This window comes from Juglans microcarpa x Juglans regia, chromosome 5S (genome assembly GCF_004785595.1).
Source record: "Juglans microcarpa x Juglans regia isolate MS1-56 chromosome 5S, Jm3101_v1.0, whole genome shotgun sequence".
NCBI classification, from domain to species: Eukaryota; Viridiplantae; Streptophyta; class Magnoliopsida; order Fagales; family Juglandaceae; genus Juglans; species Juglans microcarpa x Juglans regia.
This window is the reverse complement of record NC_054603.1, coordinates 2485189-2497605: the sequence shown is the minus strand read 5'-3', so window position 1 is coordinate 2497605 and position 12417 is coordinate 2485189. Positions and strand designations below refer to the sequence as shown.

Here is a 12417-nt window from a genome sequence, read left to right as displayed (position 1 = left end):
TTTCAGAAAAGAGATGCACTACATATTATTCAAATAGCCTTGTGCTTAGCACAAGGAGTGTCTTCAAAAACAAATGCAGACAGACATCTTGACAGCATATATGAAGAAAGAAGCCGACTTCCATAATAGTTAAGCAATAGTACGTTATATGGCTTCACAACAAGAATCAATCAATCCATCATTCATCTTAAGAACCAAGCCTTAGATTGAATGACCCTTGATGTTAGTATATATAGTAAGATATCGATAATATAATATATCAGAATTACATCCTAAATTTAAACCTCTTGAGTGAATCCTGGTTCCCAATTGACTCTTCTTGCAAATAGAAGACATGAAATGAAAAACCCACGTTGAATTTCGAGGCCTTTCCTCTATTTCCTCGCTAACAGCTAATATTATATCGTGTATATACACTATTAGCTACTGGAAGAACTCCACCATGCCTTCACAGCTCCATCTTTAATTGGTTTGAGTGCAAAGATGCTGCATTAACACAGTATAAACTTCAAGTTAATATAGCTCTTCTGTAGGAATATATATGTGTGTGTGTGTTTCCAAGTGTGTCCCACAAGTAACCCCAAGTATTCACGCTAACGGATATTGGTTGAGTAACAAGCAAATTTCAATGTTATATAAATAACGCTCCACTTGATGTTTTAAGAATATGATAAGAAAGAAAGCAATAAAGAATCTAAAAGCCCAATACCTCTAACATCATCTGATTCATCTCTATGATGTGCTCTAAATCAAATAGATCACGAGTAGCTTCTTTTTATTATATAGAACATGCTCTAAAATGTTGAATAATGCTCCAATCATCTGTATGATAGTTCTATGTTTTTTGTTAAGAGTAATCTAACATTTTCATATCACCGTGATATCAATATAAGATGGAATAATCCCCTTTCAATCTTTCACATGCAAATCGTTTCACTGAATGATTATCGAATAATTTTAATGATGTCTGTTTGAGAGGGTATCATGCAGTAAAAACCCCATTAAACTAAACTCTAATCTACCTGAATTTGCCGAGTCATAACTCAAAAGGGAGTTCTCCATCGTGATGAAAGTATGGCTGTCTTCTTCCCTTCCCCACAGTGGTCGGTGAAGTGCATCAAAATTCCATTGCTGTTGATGTTGCTGTCTGTTTCCATTGAATGGAATTTCTGGCCACAAAAGGGGAGAAACCATGCTGGAGAAGTTACTGTCCACTAAAGATCCACTCTGGAGAGGAGAAATTATTAGTTGAATACAATGAGAACAAAGATACAAGTATAATAAAGATGCAATGTAAAGTTAAAGGAAGTACTTGCTCCAAAAATTAGTGTAGTTTGTCGAGGTAACTGAATCACAATACTCTAAATTAACTGAGGAATAGTGCAGACTCTATAAGTTAACAATACAAAAAGACAATAGTACTAAACGTATCCAATGCCAAAACTATGCCTATGAGTTCCTAAATCTTGTGGCATGATCTGATGGAACTACATCAATGCAAGATTCATTAAATTGAAGGAAGATGTGAATTACGAAAGATGAGATATTGAATAGGTGGTCCAAATCTTATTTACTGTCCCCACACATGTTAGTGGTGGAAAACAGTCATTTAAGAGCTCGAGTGGGTGTTTATATGGTGCAAAATTTGGATCAAAATATTTCTGTTTCCCATTTCACCCACTACATAAAATGTGCAATCATTGCACTGGTATTGGTAAGTAGATAGTCATCAATCCACGACACCATAATAATGAAGAACATGATGTCCTAGCAGCTCTTTAGAGGAACATGGTTCCTGCTGAAACAAACTGCGGCTAAATAAATCTGGATTTGTACGGCCAGGGTGCAATGGAAAACACCTCCCAGCAGAAAAACTAAATTGTTAACTCGCAAACAATATTTAATTTTTTTCTGTTTCTAGCAGAGAGATAAAGGATGATAAAGTATTATGCATGCTTACCTCTGGAGCAAATAAACTGTCAAGGTTGAAATCAATTCTTGGGTTGACTGACGCAAGTCTCATTGATAAGAGCTGAAACCAAAGAATTATTTAATCAAAAGAAGATCAAGCCAATAGAGGATAGTTTAAACGTTATTTACTATATTGTTTGATCCGTCTTTCACCAGCCTAATTAACTCTTGAGTTGGAAAGAAACACACACACACACTGCTCAAATTTAAACATTCTGTAATTCCAAGCCCCGGAAATCTCTGTGAAGATGACCAAAAGCACCACAAATTTAATCTTGTGAAGCTTAATTAATTAGCTAGATTAATGTTATCACTTTCAAGACAAACGCTACCCTTTTTTTCTAGTTTATTATATCACGTTAGTTTCAGGGCAAGCATGTCTTAAGGGGTTTATCCAGAGGTCGAGCTCCATGTCCTCCGCCAGCTTCCACCATTCCATCAAAAGGTGCTGAAGGACCTATCTTTCTAGCCTTATCCACAAAATTCTATTGACAAAGTTCTTTTATAGTTTAACATTCACATCATTGTCAAAAAACTATTACGTGTATGGGATCTGCAACTCTGACCTCAACTTGCCGTTGTAGTGATTGTACGTGGTTGATTATTTCGTCCAGAACCAATGCTGTGCCAGAAATCTGCATGGCAAATGTCTATTTCAGGTAATTAACTTTCTAAATGAAAAGACTATCTCCTTCAAAGAAATTTTCCAATTGCTTCAAACAAACTAGTAGAGCCTTTTCAACTCCCTCGACACACAGTGATGAAACATAGCATGTGGTTACCAGCCGCTTTTTTTTTCTAAAAAACTTGAGCAATTATTGATTGCACTCGTTTTTGAAGCACCTATTGATCAAAAGAAACATAATAAAAAACATGTAAAACATGTATACAAAAGTTTTTTCACGATCCTGACAAAGCCTTCTTGACAATCTACAGTAAAGAAATGCTGTAATAAAATTGAAGGAAAAACTCGTGTAACGCATGATGGTGACCCTACTTTGGTCTTTTCATTTAATGACACTTTCAAGTTCACTCACATAATGCATAGGGCCTTCAAGCAGACCTGAATTTTCAGGAAGGGAATTGTTCTTTCGTCGCCCTTTCCTCGTCGTCCCATCAAGGGATAGATACCATGCACCTTACATGTGGGATCAAAATTTCCCTCATTTATGGGACCCATATATATCTAATTCAACATACCCACTTTATGTGTCTCCCCAGCACTTCTAAGCAGCTTCCATCTAGCATATTCCATGGCCAAAATTCTCAAATCCTAGCCCATGAAGGCATTTTCGTCATTTTAAAATCCAGTCTTAACAATTTTGAACTTACCCGGCAGGGAAAAAAAGAAAAAGAAAGAGAGAGACTTTGAAAAAAATATATATTCTTTTGAATCTTTGATCTAAATGTCAAGGTGCAAACTGTATCCCACAGAGCGGAAGAAATACAATTTCCAAATCAAGACAGAATGTCAAAATTAACCTCAAAGTGGGTGCTGAATTAACCAAACCACAGACCAAGGAATTGAAATTACGAGAGTGCCACCCACACACCACCCAGATGAGCACAAAAGCAATCGCTTTCGCCAAAAGGCGACATGGGACAAATACGTTATGAAAGCGCAGAATCCGATTAACATGATCGTACCTTTAAGGAGACAATTACGACAAACAATCACCGACTAATGATTAAGATTAAGACTAATTTAGCAAACCTTACTGCAACCGGGGACCAGCTCCTGCAACAACTTCATCCGAGCATTAATTTTCTCTCTCCTCGCCTGCGAATTTATAATACAAATTAATAAAATAAATCGTAAACTTGGGTGGATCCTATTGTGATGAAATTTTTAGAAAACAAAATAATAATTAAGTCGTAATTAGTGGTTAATTAAGAGAATACTCGCTCTGCTAAGCTATGGCTATCGGTAGCTTGACCGCGACGAGCTCTGACGTGAACGTAAGGAAGCTTCTCAGCGTCTTGGGAGATTTCGATCTTGGTCTTCTTCGTACACCCTTTGCCCTGTATTTTCCCCCCAAAAGCCGATAGTTGGTGAAAGTTCAGATACGGAAGTGACGGAAATTACCGGAAAGGAATTCCCCAAAAAAAAACAAAAACAAAACCTTGGATTTTACCTTCTTCTCCCGCTCCTTCCTCTTCTCCGACCTCTGGTTCTTGATATTCACCGTCGGATCGGAAACCAAGAGCTGGGATGAGTTGGGGTTCGAGTCGGTGTCTGCTGGCTCGCTCTTCACCTTCTCCAAGTTCGCGCTTGAATCTGACGGCACCGAGCTCGTCTCCGGCGAGTGCTCGCCGGAGGCGAAGACCGAAAACTTGGCCGCGCGTTCGATTAGGACTTTGTTTGAAGGAAAGGTGAGATTGCCGTTGAACGAGGGAAGGTACGATTTGTGGTCGTCGTTGATTCCGTGGAGAGGAACTCCGGAGAGCGGCACCGTAACTCCTTTGTCGGAGTGTGGCGAATGGAGGAGTTCCATGGCCTGCGTCTCCGGGAGCTCGAGAAGCGCGGTGAAGGAGCTCCCATTTTCCGGCGGTACGATCATGAGCCGGTGGATTTCCTCGCGGAATTGGAGTGATTCGAGTCCAGTTTCCTCGCGGTTGGGCCGGATGGAGATGGATCGGGCTATGGTTCCTAGATTTGGCTCCATTGAAAGCTCGAATGTCTCCGAATTAGATTAAATCAGTTACTGATTGGACCAAACTCACCTCAATTTCGAAGAAAAATAATTACCCACTCGACTAATTCAATAAATTAGAACCCCAACTCACAATTCAATGCTATATTTTAGTAAAGAATATACAGTGAAGCCTCAAATAAGCCCTTACGCAGTATGAGTGTCGATTCGAAGGAAATAGAGTTAAGAGAGATGGTGGAGAGTTTAGAGAGACAAGGGAGGGGAGGGAGGTTGAAAGTTGCTTGAAATGTTGGTTACTCTGTTTCCGAAAGAGTTAGGAGGAAAGGTGCTTCAATGGCGGTCAATCTGTTTCTCTTTCTCTCCCACTGCTTCTCTGTGTTTTCACTGCTTCTGTCTCAGAGATTATTGCTCGACCATTTGAAGCGTAGCGAAAGCAACGTTTCTTCGGGTGCTCCGTTTACTTATAGGCCTTGGTATGTACGGTTCTACGTGTACAGTTCGTTAGGCTGAGAACTGAGATAGAAAAAGGAAGGAAAGGGATTCTCAAATGGGTAATCATACCCAACCAGTTCACTCTCGTTTACTATTTAAACTATATTTGAATTTTTTTTTTATCAATTTTTTTAAATATTTTTTTAACATCTTTATTCATTAAAAAAAAATTAAAAATATATATAATTTTACTAATAATTAATTCTTTAACTATTAAATAAAATAAAAAAAATCAAATAAAAAAAAAGTAATAAATAGATAATAAAAAAGTAATAATCTTATCATTTTTTTTTTTAAATTTACATATATATATATATATTTTTTTTTTCTTAATTGGGAGTGGGGGGTTTCTAACTCCATTTTGAAGGTTGAGGGTTTCTTAATTGGGGGAGGAGGGTTTCTCAAATTAAAGAGTATCATCAGTTTTTTTTTTTTTTTAAATTGTTTTGTATTTTGAACGTAAGTTAATGTACTTTTTGCAAATGCGACTTCCCATATTCAATTGTTATGTTCGTATATATTGCTAGTCATCTCAAATTGTGATAATTAGGTGTGCATTTCTCAAGTTCTATTCTACTCTCATCCCACTTTATGGCACTTTTTATGTCCTCTAATCATCTTTTTAAAAACAAATTCAAATATTGATAGGCAAGATTAAATTATAATAAATGATAACTTTGCCTAACAAAATGATTCTACCACAAACTTTTAGACCATCTGACTTATAAAAACTTTTAAATAAAAGAAAATTAATAAATAAATTATATGGGTGAGTTTAGATTTTAAACTCATTTTAATTCAACGCAACTCATCATTATAATTTTTTTAAATTTCAACACAAAATATAATAAACAATTCAACTTTTTTAAATTCGAAAATAATAATAATATTAAAAAATAATATTTTAACAATATTTTCTCATCTCAATTTAATTAAACTCAATTTAACATTTAAACGTAACTATAATGTAATATCATACATTGAATGGTAAATATAGATAATATATGAGATTTCATATTATTCGAGAATAATAAATTATTATGTCAAATGAAATTTCGATTATATCATTAACTTCCCTCGAAGAGTTATATACGATCCCTTGATTTGATGCGATTTGATGCGCACCCTATATTTGTGTTGTACTGTTAATTTGGCATGCGTTCGAACCCACCCACTCTCGAGTCGTTAATTACTGTTTCGGTCCCACCCAAAAGGTGCGGACCGGACACGTCACACGAACTAAAGACCCGACACCGTTTTTAGTGATATTATATATTTATAAATATAAAAGATGTCATGTCCCATCCTTTTCTTTGCATTTATACGGGGGATTATATAATTTATATTCGAAGATGTGTCAACGTAGAGTGGGGTGGGGTTAGAGACCCACAAAAATTACCATAAAAAATATTTATTTATTTAATACAAACATCGAAGATTATTGTTCGGCGAGGGAGGCCCTTGCGTCCATGTACTCTAATCTCTTGACACGTATTAGACCCCAATTCCATTGGGGTTTTATGTGATGTGTAAGTAACCTTATGAAAATCAAAATTATAAGTAAAAAAAAAAAAAAGGGGATAAGACAAGGATAGCCGGACATTGCCGAACCTTCCTTTTTTTCCCTAAGCTTTAAAGTAAAGTTGTAAGAAAATGTCATGTCTTTTAATCAAGAGAAATGATGGGTGTCCTGTTGGGAGTTAATACTGTAGCTCCCAATTCTTAAATTTTTTTTTTTATTTTTATTTAATGATTAAGGATATATTTTTTAATAATATTATGATTTTTTTTATTTTTTAAAAAATACATAGATGAAAAAAAAAAAACAATCCTCCCAGTAGGAGTTGAGAGCGGTGGCTGTAGAGCCATCCTTTAATCAATCAAATGAAATAATCCTTAGACAAATCAGGTGTGTTGAATCTGTTTTATAAATTTGCTTGTAGGGTTGGTAACAAGTTTTATTAAGACAATTTAATATCCAAAAAATAAATAGAGAGAAAAATACTATAAGGATAGACAGCTTGATGTATACTTTACTGATGGAGCCCTCTTCATTAAAACCTTTAATTACATGCAATTTACACCAAATATTGACAATTTAAGACAATTAATATCATATTTTTGCTAATTGGTATTGGATATTCGACAAAAAAAGTCTAGACTAATTCGCATGACAGCAAAGAATGATTTCTTGCACCCACACTTCAAATAATTTAACAAGAAATTTTAAGATTCATTGTTTTAAATAAGATCTCGTTAGTTTTTACAAATGAGATGGGATGAGTTGAGTTTAAAGTTAAAATTTAAATAAAATATTTTTTAATATTATGTTTATTTTAAAATTTAAAAAAGTGAAATTTTTTATTTTATTTTGTATGAAAATTTAAAAAAATTATAATAATAAAATAAATTGAAAATAATTATAAAACTAAACGAGACCTAAAAATAAAAGTTATTATTGAGCTACAGAATAATGTTAAATATAATTATAAAGTTTATAAGTCTCTTGTATTCTATTTAAAAATAAATAAATTTATAGTTACAAAATTATTATTATTATTTTTTTTTATGTATATCAAATTCTTCAATTATTTCTTTAATATAAATTGCGGACATCCTAAAAATACAAATTTCGTTTATGTTTAAGATCTACCGAATCTGGGTAGTACACCTCGCTCTCCGTGTAGCCGCACCTAAACGAGGATAGATTTACCAGCGGATTGGGAGATTCTCATTATCTCTCTCACGCACAAACACATATAGACATAGGGCTACACCTAGGAGTCGATTTGCCGTGCTTTTGCTGCATCAGCCGGCAAGGCCCCGCAACGGCAAGGTTCCCGTTGGTAAGAAAAGCCGTACGTGCATTCAGTACTCGAGCTACAAACCAACTAGCCCTTTCTCACATTTACTGCTCCCTCTCTCTCTCTCTCCTTCTCTTGGCACGAGGTGCAGTAGCCATGGAAGAAGTAGCTCCCATGAGCTTCAAACTTTGAACAACGCTATATTTCTATTATTCATGAATCATGACCCTATATATATAAATGTATATAACTAAATGCAGAAATATATATAGATATAGGTAGGCTTCGTTGGGTATCTTCGTTGACTGGTCTTATAATATATACGTAGGCTTACGGAAGCAAAAGCAGCTGGGGAATTGGTACGAACAGATTGGATGACGAAGAAGATGAAGATAATTCAACAAGCTGCGTCTGATACTTCAAAGAGAGCGGTTAAGTTGGCGGCATACTAGTGTTTTCCTATTATCAAACGAATGGAATCCTTCACTAATTCCCTAAGGGCTAAGAAACAAGGAGTCGTCAACAAAGCCAAAGCAAGGACGACGATCCGTCTGTGCGTAGATCATATAGAGCTACGTACAAAAGTACCATAAATATTGCTACCAGTGACTTGCTGTCTGCTGACTACTGCCGACTAGAAACTGTAAATTAAAGCACAGGAAAACACATTTCCAACCGAGTCACATTCTATAATATCTATATAAGTATTATGTGCCCATTGATATTTTATAAAATAAAATTTATAAATTAACCTAATTTTATTATGCGATTCATTAAATTTTTTTTTAAAATTCAAAACACCCTCTAGATTTTAGTTATAACTCTATAAATATAGAAGACGACCCTCAATAAAATTTATAATCTCCTTATGCTCTTTAAAATTTTTCTCAATTTTCAATATATATATAAATAATTTGTTTTTTAGCGTCCAGAGCTTTGTATAATTTCTATATATTATCTATTTTTAAAGATATGTCTTCACAAAAATTAAATTAAAACTAAGTTTAGGATAAATAATAAACTTATTAATATGGATTTCAAATTTTTTTTGTTATACAATATTGGATTTCTTAATATAAAATCTAAAACGAAAATACAAGAAAAATTTTTAAAGGTTGATAATCTCTATGGAAAATAGTTGAGCAAGAAAACACTTATTTAAGGTTTCAATTGTAGTATTATGTGTTTAATGTAACAATAAACTATTTAGATTTTACATGAAACTTGATAAATTAGTTTCTATACTAGAATGAAAGATGACTTTCAAAAAACTGATCACCTGATAGTTTATATGAAGAACATAAATTCAAGTATTTCATTACAAAAATAATAATGAATTAATATTATTTTATAGAACATTATCGTCAAAAATCTGAAACATATATTAAATTGTATTTTTAGAATTTTATTTCTTTGTGTATGTAACAAATTATTGAGATCTAGTTTTATATATAGTTATGTTTTTAAAATATTTTAATCTATTTTTATTTTACAATCATACGGTATAAAAGAAATAAAAAAAAAATACTTTAGCTATAAAATGATTATATAAAAGTAAATCATAAACTTATGTGACTTGATATGATGTGTCAGATTGTAACGTTATTTTTATTATAAAGTAAATCTAATGAATCTAACAAAATTATCTCAATTTATGAGTTTCTCTTATATAATTTATTTATATCCGTAGCCGTTCCCAAATAAATAATATAAAATCTATGATATTTTTACTGTCGCATGTGGGGAAGTAGGAATTCTTCCGAAGCCAGAACACGTCCACCAAAACAAGTTAGCTAGCTAAGGTAGCTTGAATATATATATATATATATATATAGGCAATGTGTATATATAGATTTTGGGTCATCTATTAATTCTTTCATAGATTTTGCTTGGAATCTTCATGTTATTATTTCAGAAAATAAAAAGAAAAGGTAAGTTTTTTTGGACACATTATAAGTTGTAACTCCTAACAACTTCTGACTCTGTCCTTCGAACGGTGACGTAATTAAGGCAGTTAATATTGAGTATGCTTTTCAGATCATTATTCTTGAATATATTATGTCATTTATTTTCAGGGAAATTAAACTGACGGGGCTTTTAAAATTTGTTTTAAACCTATAAACGTGGCGGAAATTTAAATTCTGTGGTACAGTCTCTTAAAACCTCACGACTAACATTGATTTACACACTCTATTTTATTTAAAATTTAATAAATTCAATAATATGTCATATATAACATGGACTTTGCTAATGAACAGTACGATAACTGCAACGTATGTATATATCAAGAAAAATGTTTTGACTACAAAAAAATTTTACAAAAATAAACGATCGTGACATGATATATAAATATATATATATATATGTTTCTTTTAAAAAAATCTCGTTATGAATGTAGCGCTACTAATGTATCAATATCAAAGCTAATAATATATATATATATTTTTTGGCTGAATACGTGACAGGGTCAGCAGTATTTACATGATATGCCTAGATATATATGTATGTATGTAACATTTGGTAGGTAGGTGTGAGCAGATAAATGAAATAGGACTAGAACTTTGCTACATATTTTTGGGAAAGCTTGCGTTAAACAAAATGGCCCTTTGTGGCTTTAGGTAGAAACCTATTTTAAGAGGAGACTACTATGGTACTATGTGGTCCTGCATGCATTAATTTGAAACTTTTATTATTATTATTAAATGAATAACGCTAGATACAAATCCTAAATAGATAAGTCTCATACAAGTATTTTATAGAACAATGGGTTCTACTAATAAGTAATAGTTTTTTTACATTTTTTTCAAGTGAGATCTACTTTTTTACAAAGGCTTGTATGAAGCTTATCTATTTGGAGCTTGTACAAATCATTTCTCTTATTGAATATACTTGGCAGTAAAGCGTACCTTCACGAAATTTTAGGACTCGTTTGGTTACTAAGTTAAGATGAGACGAGATAAAATTAGTTTGTTGAAATTTGAATAAAATATTATTATAATATTATTTTTATTTTAAGATTTGAAAAAGTTGAATTATTTATTATATTTTATGTGAAAATTTAGAAAATTGTAATGATTATATGAGATGAGATGAGATTAGATCGTTTGATTTTGTATAACCAAACCAGCTAGTTGATTATTCTCTTTCCACTTTCCTCTCTATTTCAAGTCCGTTTGGATTTAAAAAGCATTTCATTTTATCACATCTCATCATTTCAACTTTTTCAAATTCTCACATAAAAATATAATAAACAATTCAAATATTTCAAATCCTAATTCAACTTTTTTAAATTTTAAAACAATAATAATATTAAAAAATAATAATATAACAATATTTTATTTATCTTTTATCTTTTATCTAAAATCATCTCATCTCTAAATTCAAAACAAACCTAAAGTGGTAATATCCATTTCTACACGCACTCCCTTCACAAAATTATGTTTTTTTAATCCTATTATATCGACACAATGACATGGCAATATTGCGCATCAATTCATAAATTTTTTTCTTTTGAAAAAAAAAATAATAAAATTTGATCCAAGAATTATGAGCCGCGTCTTGTGTCAACTCAATATTATCATAAGAATTAGTCTACATATAGTTTTCAAGTGAGACTGTTCATTTAAGTCCATATAATCATGCTTAAAAAAATTTTAAAATTATAATAATATTATTTTTAAAATAATATTTTTTCTCATTTTATTATCATTCATCAATAAGACTGTAAATAGAATTTTTCTTAACATAATGTGTTGAAAATAAAATATGATTGCGGTATATAATATATCCAATGCTGACATGTTTCTTGAACTAAATAATTGCTTTCCTATACTGAATAGACAAATGCTAGTGGTTTTTGTTTTTCCCCCTTTTAATCTTCGTTAACAAATAAAAAAAGAAACTTATTTTTTGAATGAGTTCAAATATGGTTGGAAGTGAGTTAAAACGGAGTTGTAAAAAAATTATAAAACAAATAGTCTTTATCGTTTTTCCTATCAATTATTCATGTTATAAATAATGGTTCAATCTTGTTTGTGGCTCTTTCGTAATATTAAAAAGATTTACTCCAAAATTAAAAAAATTAATCCGATCGATCGGTCAAAATCTGAATGTGGGGGTTGAGGTCAGGTTCCAAGCTCAGGTTGTAATCAGTGGACCATTACGAGAAGCCCTACTCGATGTTCAGCCCATTAAGCTCTTGACTTTTACCCAAACGCCATCCAAACAACAGGCTGAGTTTTGTCCAGGCCGGCCCATCTAAGCTCATTGTGTTTGTAAGAACTTATTCACACGATAATGACATTTTTTTTTTTTTTTTGGGGGAAGTTACAGAATAAATCTGAGAGAAATTTTACAGTAGAAAGAGAATGTGCGTCAACATACACACACACATGCACATTGAATTTTATTTTATTTTTCTTATAGTAAAAGTAAATTATGAGACTTAATATATAGTTGTAGCTTTTTTTTTATTATTTTTTTTTAAAAATAGTCTA

General features: G+C 32.3%; 1 protein-coding gene across 1 annotated transcript; it reads right to left on the bottom strand.

Moving 5' to 3' along the window:
- LOC121268361 (transcription factor bHLH48) lies at positions 1-5113 on the bottom strand. Its single transcript, XM_041172586.1, has 7 exons — positions 4107-5113; positions 3874-3993; positions 3686-3751; positions 2538-2606; positions 1961-2032; positions 1023-1227; positions 1-486 (listed from the first exon to the last, which is right to left on the bottom strand). Exons 1-7 carry the CDS (start codon positions 4635-4637, stop codon positions 449-451), a joined length of 1101 nt encoding a protein of 366 aa, XP_041028520.1. The 5' UTR covers positions 4638-5113; the 3' UTR covers positions 1-448.
- Between the last annotated feature and the right edge of the window lie 7304 nt (positions 5114-12417).

Bases quoted from the DNA above. Each gene is read 5' to 3' on its own strand.
- LOC121268361 (XM_041172586.1), bottom strand. From the start codon at position 4,637: ATGGAGCCAAATCTAGGAACCATAGCCCGATCCATCTCCATCCGGCCC. The intron at 3,752-3,873 runs GTATTCTCTTAA...ATAAATTCGCAG, and splicing joins GCCATAGCTTAGCAGAGCGA to GCGAGGAGAGAGAAAATTAA. The intron at 2,033-2,537 runs GTCAGAGTTGCA...CTTTGGTTTCAG, and splicing joins CACTACAACGGCAAGTTGAG to CTCTTATCAATGAGACTTGC.